The following is a 20053-nucleotide window of genomic DNA, read 5'->3' on the forward strand; positions in this document are numbered from 1 at the left end:
TCATATTATGACTTGTAGATGCACCTACGAAAATATACATATAATGACTCACAAATACCTAAACACAAGGATAGATATATTAATGGTACATCAGCGCAAAAATAGAAAGCATAACTTACCAGTATGTTGCCATGGCTGCAGAGGTCCAACAGAAATCAAATATACATATAAAGAATTGTGGGTGCGCAAACACTGCTCCAGATGACCAAACAGATTACAAACATAAAGACATTAAATTGAATAATAATAATAGCAAATATAAATGCAATAAATTGAAGTTGAATTGACATTGCGTCAAAAACAATATTAACAACATTTTTGTTTTTTTCGAATTTCGCCCTCCACATAACCATCAGCCTTTCCCTCTATCACAACACATTTCATCCTCCACTCTTTGACTAACTCAATATCGTATTTATCCTCAAATCCGTCATATAGTATCTCAAACTCGCATTCATCATCAAATTCATTGTCATCTAAAACACTTACTACGAGCCCTGAATACCATACATCCTTTCCACCTTCATCTACCATTTTATGTTTAATTCTTTTTCCTAAAAACTTAGGAACCCCTCCCTTTGATGTGCCTGCTCTTATTATTTTTCTAGTTTCCATTAATAATCTAGTGTCACCCTCTAATCTGACCTTTTTTTTTAATGTTAACAACATTTCTTGTCTTTCATTATTCTGTCTGATGACTGAACATTTTATTGTATTTGCTCGTTGTTCTGGAGCATCTTTTAAAAACTTAAAAATTGATAGCAGGTTTGTTTTTAACGCCTCTATACCAAATTTTTTGTAATTTTCACCTTTTACCTTTTCTCCTAACTGTAGCCACTTTTCTGGAAATTTTTGCTGTAGTACTTTTTTCCGAAATTTAATTTGTCGTATTTGCAACTTCATTACAATTTCATTTTCAGTACCTAAGATTTGCTCCAAATCCTCTTTACACAAAATTAAACCACCATCCTTCCCAATTTCTGTTGTCAAAAACTCTTTTTCTTCGCTTGCCTTTTGTTCCTTTATTTCCTTTTCTAAGTTGCGCTTGTCCGTCTCATCGATTTTGTACTGCAATATATTGGCTTTTTTTTCTCTATACTTTCTGATATATCCTTTTCTATTTCGCCTTGCTAGTAAAACTAGTCTTGCCAATTCTTCCTGGGATTTCCCATATATCCAATCAGCTGTTTTGTTATTGTCAAACATAATGACACCAGCTGAAATTTGTCATGTTAGGTTTCATTTTTAACCTGCGGTTATAAGAAGCAAAGTGACGTTCAGACACAATCTTAGTGGACGCGGACAGTTTTGAGTTTCCTCAAGGACACCAACATCTGGATTGTGATATTTCCTTCCAGGCAATTGGTCTCTTAACTGACTCTGGATCATAACTGAACACGAACAACATATAACTTCAAGACATTCTTGTGTTAAGGCATCCAAAAGTGGGTCATTACAGTTAAAAAACAAACAATCAAACAATTCATCCTTAGTGAGATATTTGACATCAAAAAATGTAGAACCACTTAACATTATTGATGCATCTGAAGAACAACAAACAAAATAATTAAACATTTGCGACCAAACGGTATTTAAAGAAAAAATATGACCTTCCTCTTCAATAATACGAAAAAGAGGTCCTGATATCAGTTTATTAAAAATTCCCAGAGCTCTGGTTGAAGCATGAAAAATTATGTTGTCAATATCATGCCTAATTGATTCATGAAGGAAATTTGAACCATCAAGATTAAAAACAAATTCTTAAAGATGATCTTTATGAAAATACGTTGCTCCACCAAGTAAAAATATAATGTTAAACCGATGATGCAGAAATGAAACCATAAAATTTTTTGAAAACTTTTTACGCAAAAATGCCCTCCATCCATCAGCTTTCCCGTTCCGTTGATCGCCATGTCTATAGCTTGTAAGTTTTGAAAGTTCGTACAAAATATCAAAGGCACGTGAGTTTTGAGAATTTATGGTGAATATTATGGTGCGATCTGCCATCAAAGATTTGAACGAAAAAATAAGCTTCCGAAGATCATCCTCATAGTTTTCCTTTTCAGGAGAAAATATATATCAGTGAGTAAATTTTTTAGCTCTCCAAAATAAGTTTGTGCCTCGCCTGAAAACATATCTTGTATCCCAAACGTGTAGCTTCCAGATGACGTTGTGACTTGAAAACTACCAATCTCTCTAAAATTATACTTTGTGCCATCTGTATGAAGAACATTGTGTGTACTATTCAATATAGCCTCTCTAACCTGTGCTTTTGATAAAAGGTTCATTTCACTAAAAAATTCAGCAGCCAAAGATTTTTTTGGAAGTGTGCCACATGAAATTCCAGCCATTTTTTGTAGTACAGTTCTGATAACTGATTCAACAATGTTAACAGAAACATTTTTACTTAAAAGGTCATAATATACAGAGCGAATTTCATCATTATATCTACCTCCTTCAAAAACATCAATTACATTTTTTTCAAAAAAGTTAACTCTTTCCTTCAGCTCTTCTGAAAGATTTACAAAGTAATTTAAACTCTCCTTTAAGATTGAATCATTTGTTTCATCAGATGTTTTCAAAACAGTGTTTTCAATTTTTTTCTTAAAATACCATGCCTTTTGTCGATCTGATTGTGAACGTTTTCTAGCCAAATCAATTTCTTTTTCTAATCACAAATTTTTTTGCAATAATTAGTTAATCCTACAATCTTTTCTAACTTTTCTTTTGTTGACATTTCTGACATTAAATTTTGACAAGATTGCTTGATATTTTCTTTTATATTCATTACATCTTTTATTAATGTGTCTATCTTGTAATTTAAAATAATTAATTCTCTGTTTGTATTTTTTTATTTGATAGGTCAAATCACCTCATAATATAGGTAGTTTTTTATCCGAATTGGAAACTGGCAGATTCACTTCATTAACTTGCGTTTCAAGAAGAAACATTTCAGAATCATTTCCTAAAGGGGTGTATACAATAGAGTTTGGGGTAACAGAACACAAAAAATCATCATTAGCAATTTGCATGTTTAAATCAGAAGATACAGAAACAGTAATTTGATTTGGAACAATTTCACTATTGTGGATAGAAGTTGGGGTCAGAAGCATCAGAAGGTGACAAACCAACAACATCCGGAAAAGCACCAATAAAAGATAAAGCAGAGCTTAAAAAATACTTTCTTAAATCAAAATTTTTGGCACGATTTACTTTTGCAATAAAATCTTTTGACTTTTGAAGGCACTTGATCAGCATAACTCTAGATATAGGGTATTTAAACAAGGATGTAAAAAATACTGAAAGATTTGGCCATGTCAAGTTAAATTTATCTTTTTCTTTATAAATTTGTAAAAAAATGGCAATTGGTTAAAACCAAATCTGGATTTTTGAGGGATACAATGCCTCCATTAATATTTAGATAATCCATAACAGTGTCAGAGACTAAAATTAAAAGTAAACTTAATTTAAGTGACATAAAGAAAAATAAGGGGTGGATTATTTTGGTTTCAATAAAACGAATTAATAAAATGAAAAAAATTTGTGCAACAGTATTCCTAATTCATAATTTTGACTTACTTTCTTGACTTATAGATGGAGCAACCATTTTGGTGAGACTATTGTTAATGTCAACACCTAAAAAAAAAATTAAAATAATTATTACAAGAGTTCATAGTATTTAATCAACAAACAAATAGAGGCAAATAAATATAAAAAGATATAAAGAATTTCTTACACAACTCCATTTTCATAAGCTTTTGTTAAATACTATTTTTAGGTTTTTGTTTTGAAAAAAACAGTTTAAATAAGAGCAACCTGTTGTAAAAATAGTAAAAATCAAGATTTTAACTTTCTTGAAGAATACAGACCTTTTACCTGGGGAAAAGTAAAAGATGTATTTTCATTTGATTAAAATTTTAAGAATTATACTTTCACTTTCAATTTAATTTTCATAATCTAACCAAAACAAACGCAAAAGTCAAAACAGATAACGTCATTAAATACGCGAACAAAAGCATATATATATACACATAATTTATATATGCAAATCCCAAGTACCAATTCTTTAGGTAAACTTAAGTAAATACTTGTTTTAAATAGAGGAAAGGCTAAACTTGCAATTTCCACCTGGACGTTTTTCAAAAACACTTTTTTTTTTATATAAATCAACCTTGAAGATTTTAAACGCTGAGAACTAAAATTTTTTGTATAAATGTTAAAAAACGTCCAGATTCCATTAGATTCCTCGTCCTTTTCTTAATAAATATGGAAAGTTTCATAAAAACTAGATGTGTTTAAGATCTTAGGAATACTTACCTTCAAAAGCTTCGTTTTAAAAAAACGTTACCGCGGCAAGTTTTTTTATGAAAAGTGGTCTCAAGATATGGGTAATATATAAATGAAGCCATACAAAGCTTAGTACTTTCTATATATGGTTAGAAAGAAATTGAGTAACACTAACTGATGCAAAAAACCTCAACGCGCTGGCTTAACCATACAAAAAGATATAACAGAGCAAAGTTTATAAAAATTACGTGTTTTTGTCAAACGTCAAATGTTTTTTGTTAAGCCGTGGAATCGCTACTATAACAAAATTTAACGTTTAGCAACAATAAAATGTCAGTGTGGGCTCGAAATTTAAATTTATTTTTCTAAATTTTTTAAAACAGTACAAAAAAAAGGTAATAGCATAACAGAAATGTTAATAAAATAATAATCATGTATGAAATGATAGGATTTACAATATATTTGAATTATATTAATTTAGGACTTAAATTAAAACTAAAAAAATTTAAAAGTTACTTTTAAATTTATTTAGTTTTAACTTAAGTCCTAAATTTATGAAGTCCTAAATTAAAATAATTCAAATATATTATAAATCCTATCATTTCATACCTTGCTTATTTTATTATTTTATATTATTATTTTATTATTACTACTTTTAAAGTAGTAATAAATATTTTTATGATAAAGTTTTAGTAACTTTTTTAGTACAAAAAAGTACTGTAACTATATTGGAGACATAACTGTATTGGAGATATGCGATACTGCTTTAGCAGAACGATATCTCTTTATACAACTTTTCATGTATTCCTGACTATTTCTTTTCATTCCAGACAAACTTTTTACTAAATTTCTTAAGAGAAAACTTTTTCATTTAAATTTTGCTTTCACAATTTCAGTTTAAGCATGCGCTTTAAAGCAAAGATTTTTCGTTTTTCCGTTATATGTTGATATTTGATCAAAATCAGGTACGATATCGTATCCGATTTTGATCAAATATTAAATAATACGTATTTTTGATAAATAAGTGGTATTGAACTCGAATTCGAAACTTAAAACTAAATGCGTATTTTTCTGGTATCAACGGCGGTATGTTATACGTGATCAATACTCCGAGTATTTACAATACTAGATATGCCGACTGGGTACTTATACGTGTGGCTTTGCTGAAAATCATTTAAAACTTGTATAGATTAGAAGTGTTTAGAACTTTAGAACATTTCAGAATATTTTATTCAACTTTGGAACATTCTGGGACAATTTAGAACAATCTAGAACAATTAAGAATATTCTAGAATATTTAAAATATTCGAATAATTTAGAGTATTCTAGTACATTTTAAAACATTCTAGAACAATTTAGAACATTCTGGAACAATTTAGAATATTTAAGAACTATTTAGACTATGTGTATATATTAGCTGCTTATCTAATTTTATAGTTATTACACAAGTAACACATGGCGACATACAAGCCTAGCGATAGTAACATTTAGAAGAACAAGGATGTCTGGACCAATTATCTGGTAAAATTTGAAGACTCTCATAAAAGAAAAAGAAGGTCCGTTTGGAAGTATATTTACTGAAAGAAAAGTGCAGAATGCCTCTCCAAAAGCAAATTATCGGACGCTACCATTTCCTTGAACCAAAAATCAAAAGAAGAAAGGAGCGAATAACGGAAATTTCCAAAGAAGTCACTAAATTGTGGAAGAATAATTTTCTTCATGTATCTGATTAAGTTATACAAGCAAAGCTTGATAAAATAATGAAATGTTATGATGAATGTGTCAAGCGGGAACGCTAGGAACCCCTTGATGAAAATTTTGATATTATAAAGTGGATGGAACATGGTTATCTTCCAAGGACAAGCAATCGTACCATATTCAAGTGGAAAGCAATGTAACAGTTGGATATTCTACAGGCTAAGCGGCCAGTAAAGTAACGATTCATCCCTCAAAAAGACAAAAACTTTCTAATAGGTCATCCAACTCATCTTACTACCTGGTTTTAGTGGTTCTGATTCTGATGCTGACGACAATGAATATGAAAAAGATGAAGAAGAAGAAGATTATTCTACTCCTACACAGCAGAAAACATCATAAAAGCAAAATTGCTGTCAACTTGGTGACCTGCACAGAGTATGAACAAACAAAGCTGCTAACGTATGCAAGCAATTGGCTTCTGAAGGCATTGACATACTAACTCCATGTCAATCAGTTATTTACAAGTCAAAAATCAAAGACGTATCAAGCTGAAAAAAGAAATGATTGAAAAATTGCATATGGAAAGTTGGTCCTTTCATTTTGATGGCAAGCACATCAACGGAATCGATTATCAAATGGTCGTCCTTAAAAATGAAAAAAGAGAAATCAAATTGGATGTCCCGGACTTGGTAGATGGCAGGGGAAAAACTATTGACTAAGGAATTTCTAAAGTCCTCGTTCAATTTTACCTATGAAATTCAATGCAGATGATTGTTACAGATACCACCAGCTTTAACATTGGAAAAAAAAATGGTGTTACCGTAATATTACAACGACTGTTCACAGAGAAACGCATCAACAAACCTACAGTTTATCATTTGTCAACACTATGTATTAGATAGGATCCTCCGTTTGGTGATGGGTGAAGAACTTGGAAGTAAAACACAATTGCCAAATATCCATTTCGAATCCACATCGAATATCCATTTGCATCTCAACTGTTGAAGGAGTACGAACAACTGAAAACACTGTTTAATAACGAAATAGAAGTAATTCTCGAAACATCAGGCTGGAAAGATGATATAAAACTTTTATTTCATCTCACTCGAGTGTTCCAATTTTTTGAATAAATTTTCCATTGATCAGGTTTCCATTGATTGGGACATTTTCCATTGATCAGATTTCAGAAATTACCAAACTTCAGCAATGTGAGGTGGAATTCCAGAGCTAAACTAGCGATCCTGGCCTTTATTTTAATTCCTTCAACAGGGACAGTTCTGCAGAGAGTATGTCGGTATATATATCGTATGGCTAGGCAGACCATTGCTTTACAGACCAACTGTATGATGCTTCAATCAAGTTTCCATTGATTGCTCATCCCCTTAAATCTCCGTTCAGATTTTACATTTGCTTTAATTTGGTTGTTGCGGCACTTAATTTTGCATAGCAACAACCTAATTTTACATTAACGTTGTTTTAACAGTATTTTATTTGCGCTATACGATGCTTCAATCAAGTTTCTATTGATTGCTCATCCCCTTAAATCCCCGTTCAGTTCTTAAATATGCATTAATTTGGTTGTTATGGTACTTAATTTTGCATAGCAACAACCTATTTTTAAATTAACAGTGTTTTAACAGTATTTTATTTGCTCTAAGTACACAATTTTGGGCGTATGTATTAAAAAATTCTTATGTGGTTATTTGTTTTAGTTGCTATAGATACATAACTTTGCATGATTTGTTTTCTTGTATAAAAAAAAAGTGGAAATCTGCAAACTATACTCTCAAATATTTTGAAAAGAAGCTCGTGAGCTGGCTTTATGAATATTTAATTGTCAGAAAAAAAAGACAATTAACCAACTGCAAGTAGACGTGGTTGAAAACCAGTTACATTTGATAAACCTAATAAAACTAAAACATGGCGTGTATCTGGCTTACTTGAATCTCGTTCATCTAATGAATTATTTTTTGCTGCTAGTAAAAAACTAAGAGATGAATCTCTCACGAAAGCACTGACTTTAATAATTGATGTCAGTCTGACAAAAGCTTCTTTTCAAATGATTAGAAGTGGAGCCTCGGAGAAAGAATATAACATCTATCCCGCTTACAATGATGTCAGGAAAGCAAAATTGAAATGTTATCTTACAAATATAACAATGGAGGACTATTCAGCTTAAGCTCCTTTAAAAGATTTAATGATTCATACTTGAAGTTAATGAATTGCAAAGAATCTGTGCAATTTATTAACCTATGATGAAGCACTTGATATTGAATGACAAAGCAATAAAAAGAATGACACTCACGTGTAAGGCTGGTTTCGATAGAGCTACTTGCCAAGACATTTTAAACAAGTTTTATTAGAACATGACATGAACAGAGATTTAAAGCGTGAAGAATCATTATTTATTACTTGTCTAATCCCATTGGATTTTACTGGATTTAATAACAACAAGAAAGGTACCTCTTTAAAGAATTCAAAAGTTGTTATACAAAGCCTATTGTAGACCCATAAGATTTGCATACAAAACAAAATCCAAGGAATCTGTTATTGAAGAAGATCAGTACATTAAAAGTAAATAGAAAGCTTGGGTATAATTTTATAAGAGGTTTGCGAATCTTTTATTAAAGTGAGTTGTATGATTGAATTTACAATGATTGATAAGAAGGTTCTAACAATATTATCTGAAAAACTAACTCATACCAATGCTGTCCAGTGTGCTGCGATTCTCCAAAAAATATGAATAGTCTTAATATCAAAATATAGAATATACTAACAGAGAGTTTAAGTATGGTCTTTCCAGTGTCCATGCATGGATTCGATTTTTTAAGATAATTTTGCACATTGCATATAAAAAAGAAACAAGAAATTGGCAAGCAAGATCTAAAGAACACAAAGGAAAGGCATCTTTAGCTAAACAAAAGATTCAGACTGATTTTATGAACAAAAAGGGACTTGTTAAAGGTGTTGTCTAGTTACCACCTTTAGGCAATGAAATCCAAGTTCATCACGTAATTTAAGGGATTTTTTTAATAAAAGAAAGTTATAAATTAAATGTCGGATTGAAATGATTCCTATATAAAGCTGGAAATTATGACAAAATAAAGAATTATTTCAATAAATTAGGTTGGGAATTTGTATTTGCAAATATGAATATCAATGAAACTTATGACTTTTTTTATTAAACATTACAAAATCAAGCCTGTCGAGAAAATATACTATATAAAAATCCAAAAGAAATAAAAAGAAAAAGTTGGATGACTAAAGAATAAAAACTTTGTATTAAATTAAAAAACAAATTATGGTTGCAATCTTGAAGTTCGAACGATAAATAGGGTGGCCATCTGCGAGTATTTAGCCGGGACAGTCCCGTATTTTTACAAAATGACCCATGTCTTTTATTTGTCCACATTTGTCCCGTATTTTTAAAGGTTGAAGTAATATCGTTCAACATATTGATACTAAAAAGCATAAGTCGTCAATTGCTGTCAATTACACAAGTAATTGCACAATTTATTGATGCGACAACAAAAAGGGAACTAGAAAAGGTTAATTTTACAGCTCTCGTAACAGATACTTCCAATCATAAGAGCATCAAAATGTTGCCTGTAATTGGAAGATTCATTAATCCAGTAACAAAAAAAGTTTACTCCAAACAATTCCAAATCAACAATCAACATCAATTTCTAATTTAATTTTAGAAATAATTGAAAAGCAAAATTTAAAGGAAAAAGTAGTTTCACAACTGAAAATACAAATTTGAATTTTGGTGTAGTCAATCGTAATGGTGTCAATAATGTCTGACGTAAGCTTCAAAACCATTTAAAAAGAGAAATTGTTGAAAATGGATGTATGACTCCTATAGCACATAATTTTTTAAATGCAGGATGTGATACGCTTGATATTGAAGCAATTGTTGTTAAAATTTATAAACATTTTAATATTTACACTGTGAGAACAGAAAAATTCAAACAGTTTTGTGATGAAGCTGCTTTCAATTATAAGCCTTTGTTAAGCCATTCAAGCACACACTTTTTAACACTTCAACCAGCAATTTTCCGTTGAATTGAGTTTTACAATCCTTTAAAGGATTGCTTTGCATCTTTAACAAAGTGCCTACCAGTTATCAAATCTTTTTTTGACAACAGTGAAAATAAATTTTGAATGTTATTTATTGCAAATCAGCTGAAAAATGTCAATGATTCTATAAAATTTATTGAATCATCTACAACAAGTTTTGAAGCAGCAAATCAAATGAAAATATTGAATAGAAAAATAATAAATAGAAAAGCATTTAGGTTTCTACCTACTGATTCCAAACCTACTGATTCCAAACCTACTGATTCCAAACCTACTGATTCCAAACCTGAATTTCAAAAGATTAGGGAATCTACGAAAAATCAAGGAATGATCAAAGTGAATGATTTTTATGAAACAATAATCAAATATATTCAGTTATGGGAAAATTCAATAAACGGTTCGCAAGTTTTTATATGGATGGTAATGAATAAATATCCTGATTGGAATGATGTCGAATTATCAACTTAATATGTTAAAAATAAATATGGAGAGAAGTTCAATAATATTATTAATGTTAATTTATTACTTAATGAATATGGCTTAATGCGTTATTATGTTATGCAAAATTTATCAAGCTGGTCAAACTTAAAACTTTTACAGAAAGCATTTGGGTTAAGATTTTCAAAAATTTAAGAGAAAAATCAACACATTTAAAAAGTTTAGAAAATTAGCAGAGTTTACATTTTGTTTGGCTAGCTCATCAGCAGAAGTTTAGTGTTTGCTTTCGATAATTACTCGGATCTGGGATGATAACAAAAATCGACTTAATATTGAGACAATAGACTCATTGACAACTAGTAAATTTTTTACAATTCTAACTTAAAATGCTTACATTTTTATAATCTAATTAAAGATAATGTTTCTTTCCTTAATAATATTATTTCATAAGAAAAATATTCAAAATAAAAGATTTAGATTTCTTTTTTAAATATCTCACAGTTACTGAATTTCTCAGCCATTACATTAAATTTTAAATTTAAATTAAGCAAAAAAATTTTTGTTTGCAGTACAATAAGGTTATTCAACTTCGATTTCTTTTTACTTAAATGCGCTTTTGTCATTCATTAAGAAATAAATGATATCTGAAAATGTTAAGCACTTTTTTTTTTAAAAAAACTAACAAATCTAAAATATTTCGAAAAATAAATTAAATTAAATTGTTTTAGCAAATGTCCCGTATTTTTAGCAAAATTTCCCGTGTTTTTGAAAAAAATCGATGGCCACCCTAACGATAAAAATATCAAAATGAAGTACAATGCTGCTAGGCGTAATGTTACAAAAATATCAAGACTGCAATACAAAAGTTTAAACACAATATAGCAAAAAATGCTAACACAAACCCAAAACTTTTGTACAGATATATTAAATCCAAGCATCAAATAAAAAAAAAGTTCATCAAAGCCGTCGAATTCGAGAAAAATATAATAACAGATCCATAAAATATTATAGAACACATAAATCAATATTTTCAATCAGTTTTTGTTCAAAATGTAGAAATGAGCTGTTACCGAGATTTTAAGATTTAACAGATAAAATCATTGACAATATATATTTTGATATATGCGATGTTTTAAACAAATATTAAACTTAAATACAACAAAATCAATGGGTCTGGATAGTGTGCATCCCTTTGTGTTAAAGTCGTGTGCTGAAGAGCTAGCGTTGCCAAAACTTTTATTATTCAGAAAATCAATAGATGAAGCAGACGTACCTAAGTCATGGAAACTTGTAAATATTTCCCCGTTGTTTAAAAGAGGCAGTTGTTTAAAAGAGGCAAAGATTTATTATCTCATAAGCAATGTGGTTTTTTTAAAAGCAAAAGCTGCACCACAAACCTGTTTATCCAAACAAATTATTGGCTTATGGTATAAAATTGAATTTATTAAACTGGATCAAATCTTTCTTATCAAGTAGAAGTCAAAGAGTTATACATGGTGATTTTAATTCATTATGGCTAGAAATCAGAAGTGGTGTCCCAAAAGGATCCGTTCTTTGTCCGCTATTGTTTAATTTTTACATAAATGATTTGTGTTCATCACTTAAAAATCTATGCGATCTATATGCGAACGATAGGAAAGTTATTGCAATATTTGATAAAAGAAGTAATATTTTAAAGCAACAAAATGATATTAAGATTATAGAAGAATGGTATAAAATATGGAAGATAAAATTAAATTTCTATAAATGCAAGGGTATGAACATTGGTAAGTTAGATCCAAAACATATATATAATTTTGGGTAAGGTGAATTTAAACAAGTTCTTAGCACTACTGAGTTGGAAAAAGATTGAGGAGTAACAATTTCGCGAGATTTAAAATGGGAGTTTAAATTAAATCAGCAGTAGCCTAAGCAAAATGTAGACTGGGTTTATTGTCAAAATATTTAAATACAAAATAAAATTCTCTTTTAGAAAATTGTATATAACCTATGTAAGACCATATCTTGAATATGTAATTCGAGTTTGGTCACCTCGTATGGAGAAAGATATAAATATCTTTGAAAACATACAAAGACGAGCGACAAAATCAATCCCGGAAATACGACATCTATCATATGAAAACAATAATGTTAGTTAAATTTAACAACTCTATCAGAAATAAGAAAAAGAGTGGATTAATAAAACTTTTTAAATGCTATAAAAATATAGAAAAATTTGAATGGCTGCTTCCTTTTAAAAAAAAATTACTAATAAGCTATTTCAAGAAACCAACTATTTTATTAAAATCGAACATTTTAAAACTTCCTTATTATATGCTTTTTCGCGGTGCTCTGTGACAAAACCGTAAGGACTTCTTGTGGCACCTAGATAAAAATATTGGAATAAAATAAATAATTATTAGTATTAAAACAAAAACCGCCGTTTAAGAGACTTTTTACGCTTGTCGCGACTTTTTTAATATGCGTAATCAACCATTTTAGATCACTAAATATTAAATAATTTTATCTTTTTTTAAAATAAAATAAAATATATATATATATATATATATATATATATATATCTATCTATCTATCAATATATATATATATATATATATATATATATATATATATATATATATATATATATATATATATATATACATATATATATATATATATATACATATATATATATATATGTATATATATATATATATCTATGAATATATATATATATATATATATATATATATATATATATATATATATATATATATATATACATATATATATATATATATATATATATATATATATATATATATATATATATATATATATATATATATATATATATTTACTTACAAATTTTAAAATATAAAAATATTATAACTATAAACAATGAAATAACAAACATTTTTTTCTAATTTAAAAATTTATCGAAAATTGAGATTTTCTTAATAAGAAATAAATACGGAGTTCTTGAACTTTTTCACAAAAACGTTCGTCAATTATATTTTATCAACAAATAAAATTTATATATATAAAAACTTATATAATAATCAAATAATAAACAACTCGTTTGCTTTTTTTTAAAATTATTCAAACAGCTTGCTATATTATGTTTTGTTGTCATTGTATCCGGATGATTGATACTTAAAATTTCAGTTTTTGTTTTATCAATAGAATATTAAATTTCTAAGGCTTCGTTATATTTTCGAATAATGTCCAAACAGAGTGCGATATTATGTTTTGTTGTCATTGTAGACGGATGGTTGATACCTAAAATTTCAGTTTTTAGTTTATCAACAAAATAATAAATTCCTTAAACTTCGTTTTATTTTCCCGTATTGTTCAAACAGCTTGCAATATTTTGAATTGTTGTCATTGTATCCGGATGGTTGATACCAAAAATTTCAGTTTGTATTTTATTAACCAAATAATAAATCTCTAAAGCTTCGTTATATTTTCCCATTTGGTCTAAACAGCTTGCTATATTATGTTTTGTTCTCAATGTATCCAAATTGTCGATACCTAAAATTTCAGCTTTTGTTTTATCAACAGAATAATAAATTTCTAAAGCTTCATTATATTTTCCCATATTGTACAAACAACCTGCGATATTATGTCTTGTTGTCATTAAAGACGGATGGTTGATACCTAAAACTTCAGTTTCTATTTTTTCAACAAAATAATAAATTTCTAAAGCTTCGTTATATTTTCCCATTTCATCCAAACAGAATGCGATATTATGTTTTGTTGTCATTGCAGACGGGTGGTTGATGCCAAAAATTTTAGTCTGTATTTTATCAACAGAATAATAAATTTCTAAAGCTTCATTATTTTTTCCCATATTGTCTAAACAGCTTGCTATATTATGTTTTGTTGTCATTGTATCTGGATGATTGATACCTAAAATTTCAGTTTGCATTTTTTCAACAGAATAATAAATTTCTAAAGCTTCGTTATATTTTCCCATATTGTCTAAACAGCTTGCAATACTATGTTTTGTTGTCATTGTAGACGGATGGTTGATACCTAAAGTTTCAGTTTGTTTTTTATCAACCAAATAATAAATTTCTAAAGCGTTGTTATATTTTCCCATATTATTTAAACAGCTTGCGATATTATGTTTTGTTTTCATTATAGACGGATGGTTGATACCTAAAATTTCAGTTTGTATTTTATCAACAGAATAATAAATTTCTAATGCTTCGTTATATTTTCCCATATTGTCCAAACAGCTTGCGATATTATGTTTTGTTTTTAATGTAGACGGATGGGTGGTACCTAAAACTTCAGTTTCTATTTTATCAACAAAATAATAAATTTCTAAAGCTTCGTTATATTTTCCCATATTGTTTAAACAGCTTGCTATACTATCTTTTGTTATCATTGTATCTTGGTGGTTGATACCTAAAATTTCAGTTTCTATTTTATCAACAGAATAATAAATTTCTAAAGCTTCGTTATATTTTCCCATATTGCCCAAACAGAGTGCAATATTATGTTTTGTTGTCATTGTAGACGGATGGTTGATACCTAAAATTTCAGTTTTTATTTTATCAACAGAATAATAAGATTCTAAAGCTTCGTTATATTTTCCCATATTGTTTAAACAGAGTGCTATATAATGTTTTGTTGTCATTGTATCTGGATGGTTGATTCCTAAAATTTCAGTTTTTATTTTATCAACAGAATAATAAATTTCTAAAGCCTCGTTATATTTTCCCATATTATACAAACAGAATGCGATATTTTGTTTTGTACCAAGCGTGATTATATTATTTTTACCATAAGTTTCTGTATTAAAATTTTGAACAGCTTTAAATATTTCGATTGCTTCTTCAAATAAACATTTAGACACTAAAAATTTTCGAATAGAATTTGTCATATGATGAAAGGTTTTCGAAAACTTTTTTCCTTCAGTACGAAAGATATAAATAAAATGAAAAACAAAATGATTTCCGTAATCCATGTGATCTTTTACTTCATTCAATTCATTTTTAAAATATTTTTCAATTAAATCAAGATATGTGTTTGTACTAGAATTTCTCTTTTGAAAACATCTACATGTTAACTGTGTCAGTTCGTGTATTGTATATTTTTTATCATCAAAACAGTTTAGTAAAGAATAACTCATTAGTAATCCAATAGCTTCATCTATCAAAGATTCATCGTTTGTTTCCATTTGATTCGAGATTTGTGTTATAAACTGTTTACTGATGTTTTGACCATCGCAATGAGATAAGCAGTTTAATAATTTAAATAGAAAAGGTTTAGTTTTTTCTAATTTTATTAAAACTAAGTTGATTGCTTTTATTGCAGACTTTGATTCTTCTTCGGTTGGAAAGTTCTTATTGTGTAATATTTCTGATGGTTTTGATCTATATCGATCTAAGTATTTTTCTATCGACATTGTATGTATATTTATATATTTTATTGCCTGAGTAATCGCAAACGGATGATAACCAAGTTCTTTAATTAAATTTCTTATGTTTTTGTCGCTGTTTTCTTTAATATTATTTTTTACATAAGCGAATGCTTCTTCAGAAGAAAAAACATCAACTAGCATTTTATTTACATTATTTGACCACGTTCTCCATTGGGAGGTAATCAATGTGAATGAATTCGGTTTTCTTGAAATGTACATTGATAAATTTTTAACACTTTCATCGTCGACATTGTCAAAAATAAACAACGTCTTTTCATTTTTATAATAGTTGTGAATTTTTTCAACAATCACTTTTATGTTGAAATAATCTCCTTTTGAATCATGAACCTCCAAACCTAATATTTGACATTGGTTTCTCATTGAAGTTTGTAACATTCCAAATGCTGCGTCAATCCAAACAAAGTTTTTATAGAAATTATAAGACATTTCACAATATTTTCTGGCAATATGTGTCTTTCCGACACCCGACATTCCATATAATACTAAAGCTGAGTTGTTTGCATCTTGTAAAAAATAATGTTGAATTTCACTAAGAAGTTTTCTGCGTGAAAATAAACTTTCTGAAAATGATTGATTACCTAAAAATAGACATACGGTTAGATATATTATAAAAAGTTATTAATCCAATTAAAATAAACTTAATATCATTTATTAAGTTAAAAGTTTCAATTTCTAACTAAAGTTTTCTCTTTTTTCAAATGTAGCGCGTTATTATTAAATTAAAAAACGTTTTTAAAAATATAAAAAAATACAGCACATAATTTGACTCAATTGACTTTTTCTTGGCTGCGGGAATTAACTCTGACTTTAGAATATACTGGGTGCTAAACCCAAAAAATCTGTCTTGAAGCCGATTGCTCAACTTCTTGCGTAAGTCATACATAAAATTATACTGCTCGCAAAAAGACTTGTTATGTCTTTTTAGAATAAGAACAGTTTTTCAAAGACAAAACACAGAAATTTATTTATTTTTTAAACAAAAAATAAATAAATTTCGGTGACTAAATATTTCCTGAAATTTCCTCAAATGTTAATTACAACAACAACAACATATAGTTTACAAAAATCGTAAAAGTTTTAATTCGAATATGGATATATGTTTCAATTCTCTTCTCCGACTTTTTGTTTTTTTTAGCTTGTCATCTATTTTTCTTAAATTTCTTTTGTTTCATTTTACTTTCCTTTTCTCTTTTATTTTTCAACTTTTTTTTAATTAGTTTTCTTTTTACTATTTTCTTTCCATTTTTTTTTTCTTTTTCTTTTTTCGTTTCTTTACTAATTAATTACTTTTTTATCTTTTTCCGTTGAAAAAAGGACGTTTGCCATTTAGCGAAGCTCTAAATTACTGATTTCCATTTTTTGTCTGCACTTATGCGCAGGTCACAACAAATTAATACAACTTTTGGCGTGCGACAGTAGAACTGCAAGACCCGAAAAAGTAAATAAGTAAAGTTGGAGTTATTAATAAAGTAAGTATTTAAGAAATGTGTTATTTATAGTTGATCATCACAAGTTTGTTGTGGCTCGAAGATTTAGAACAATTGATGAAATTTGAATGATTTTGAAACTAATTTTCATCATTTTTCGGATTCGGGACATTTAACGTTCTGGGAGGATTGAACCGGGATGCGGGGCACAGACGCTTGAATCCGGGAAATCCGGGACTTCCCGGGAAATCCTGGACTTCCCGGGAAATCCGGGACTTCTTGGGAAATCCGGGACGTCCGGCAACCCTAGTGATATTATTTGTTCTCAAATAAAATAAAAATTCTAATCAAAATGTAGTCAATTTGCATTTCTTAATAAATAATTAAACTGTTTTGTATTCAACTTGTATCTGTTTATTTCACTTTTTCAATTAAGTAAAAAAGAACTTGTTCGAACTTTTTTCTAATATAGTTCGAACGTGTTCAACTTCGAACTTTTTTTAAAAAAGTTTTTATTTCTAATTACATGAGAAATTAATAAAATTAACTTGAATAGAAATTTTCGAAATTAATTTCATTAAAAATTAAAGAAAATAGTTTATGTCAAGTCATATATAATATAAAAAATATTATATACGTTTTAAATCAGAGGCCCTGCTGGTACCCTAATTTTCTTGGGTTGAGCGCCTAGGCTCCCAGGAATCCGGGTTAATTCGGGTTTGACCATGCTAAACAATTCTTGTTATTATAATACGATATGAATTTATATTAAAGTTGTAAAACAAAAATTAATGAAGAAAAAATAATAATAATACTAAAATATAGTAAAAATTTAAAAATACATATATAATAAATTAAAAAAAATTTATACTTAATAAATGCATGTATATATTTATGTATATATGTGCATGTGTGCAGTTATTCTAATCTGTAAGTATGCCAATGTGTACGTGTATATGTATGAATGTATGTTTTTGTTTACGTGTACATAAAAAATCATTAAAAACGAAAAGGCTAAATGTTCAAAAACAATAAAAAAGATTCAATTACAATTTAAAATTACTCACTATTGTTTTTTTTTTTTAAAATGCAATTTAGAATTTGATAAAAAAACTAATTATTTATTTTTAAGGAAAGTATATTCGATAATGGAAGTATATTTTACTTTATTTAAAGAAAAATAAATCAATTCTAACTATTGAAACATCAGAAGAATTTTCTTTAAAATATTTATTAATAAACAATATTTTATAAGTACATATTAAACAACAAATGTTAATTTTGAAACCGTTTCATAGTTTCTGATGATTTTTTGAATTTCCAAGGTCCTTAATAAAAAACACAACATAAAATAATATATCAAAAAAAGCATACGTTTCGAATAAGTAAAAAGTTTTTCAAAAGTTTTGAAAATATATTTTATCTATTTATTACATTTTTAGAAAACAAGAAATGTGTTGAGTATATAAAGGAGATATTTGGCTTATAATATTTAATAACAAATAATATTTTATAAGTACATACTATTTAACAACAAATGTTTATCCAAGATCTGGGGGTTAACACCCATGTTGTTTAATAAGAAGAAGATATTTTTTTAGCATGCTCCAAAAATTATATTTGGAATCAATTGATTCTAAATAGATATATTAAATAAATATTTATATTCTTATTATATTAATAATATTATATTTATATAATTTATACTATTAATGATATAAGTATAAAAAAAAAATACAAATAAATATACTTAATCGTATATTTGCAAATATTTATTATAAATAAAATCAAAAATTATTCTTTTTTTCTCCGTTTTTTTTTAACAAAATTTCGAAAAATGACATATTTTTCTCATTTTTATGACAAACTTAAAATAAGTAGCTATTTCAAACTTATTTTGAAAATAATAACTTATTAATAAATTACTTATTAAATATATCAAAAAACGATATTGTAATTTTATAATACTAGATGTTTTTTAACCCAAAATTTTCGGTATTTTTACATAACTACTATAATTAAACGTTTATTATGTAAAAATAACCGAAAATAATATCTGACCAATAATAATAATTGTAATAATCTTGCCACTTTTTTTGCACTGATTGTGCAAGTAGACACTCGCTTTACCAAGTTCAGAAAATATCTCTCGTAAACTTTTATATAACAATTTTTTAAATCTTTATCAAGACATAAACCTGCATCTTAAAGGGAATAGTGTTGTAACTTGTTTAATATACATTATAAAAATAAGTATGTTTTGCATAATAGTTCTAAAAGTTGTTTTTGACTAAAGTAAAAATAAAAATCAAAGTACCTTTAAAGATTGCAGCACCTTCTTCATCGACCATCTTAATTTTCTCCCTTATCGTAGAAGACATATTTCAGAATAAATTAAAAAGACTTTCGAAATACGTACACACAAACAACGTAGTTTTTAAAAACACTTTCCTATTTATACCAGTACAGTATAATAATTTTTGCACATATTTTCCAATTAGTTAGACGTGGTAAATTAATTGGTAAATTAAGGAATAGTTAAACATTTTTAACGGTTTATGATTTCCGTGAAGTTTTGACATCGAAATGGAATGTTTTAAAAATGATTTTTTAATTACTAAAATTAACCAGTTAAAGTTTTTAAGGCAGCACAATCGTTTAATTTCTTAGACTAATAAAGCCAAAT

At 27.8% G+C, this 20053-nt stretch overlaps 1 protein-coding gene across 1 annotated transcript; it reads right to left on the reverse strand.

The window, feature by feature from the left end:
• Positions 1–13675: 13675 nt before the first annotated feature.
• Positions 13676–19718, reverse strand: LOC136074244 (uncharacterized). Its single transcript, XM_065786550.1, has 4 exons — positions 19685–19718; positions 14776–16518; positions 13846–14523; positions 13676–13767 (listed from the first exon to the last, which is right to left on the reverse strand). Exons 1-4 carry the CDS (start codon positions 19716–19718, stop codon positions 13676–13678), a joined length of 2547 nt encoding a protein of 848 aa, XP_065642622.1.
• Between the last annotated feature and the right edge of the window lie 335 nt (positions 19719–20053).

The sequence above is a fragment of the Hydra vulgaris genome, chromosome 01, assembly GCF_038396675.1.
Source record: "Hydra vulgaris chromosome 01, alternate assembly HydraT2T_AEP".
Taxonomy (NCBI): Eukaryota; Metazoa; Cnidaria; class Hydrozoa; order Anthoathecata; family Hydridae; genus Hydra; species Hydra vulgaris.

What these genes read in the sequence shown, in the direction of transcription:
- LOC136074244 (XM_065786550.1), bottom strand. Translation starts at nt 19,718, where the DNA reads ATGGTCGATGAAGAAGGTGCTGCAATCTTTAAAG. An exon ending in AGGTGCTGCAATCTTTAAAG is followed by an intron (nt 16,519 to 19,684) that starts GTACTTTGATTT and finishes GTCTATTTTTAG; the next exon opens with GTAATCAATCATTTTCAGAA. An exon ending in AATTCAAAATATTGCAAGCT is followed by an intron (nt 13,768 to 13,845) that starts GTTTGAACAATA and finishes CTGAAATTTTAG; the next exon opens with GTATCAACCATCCGTCTACA.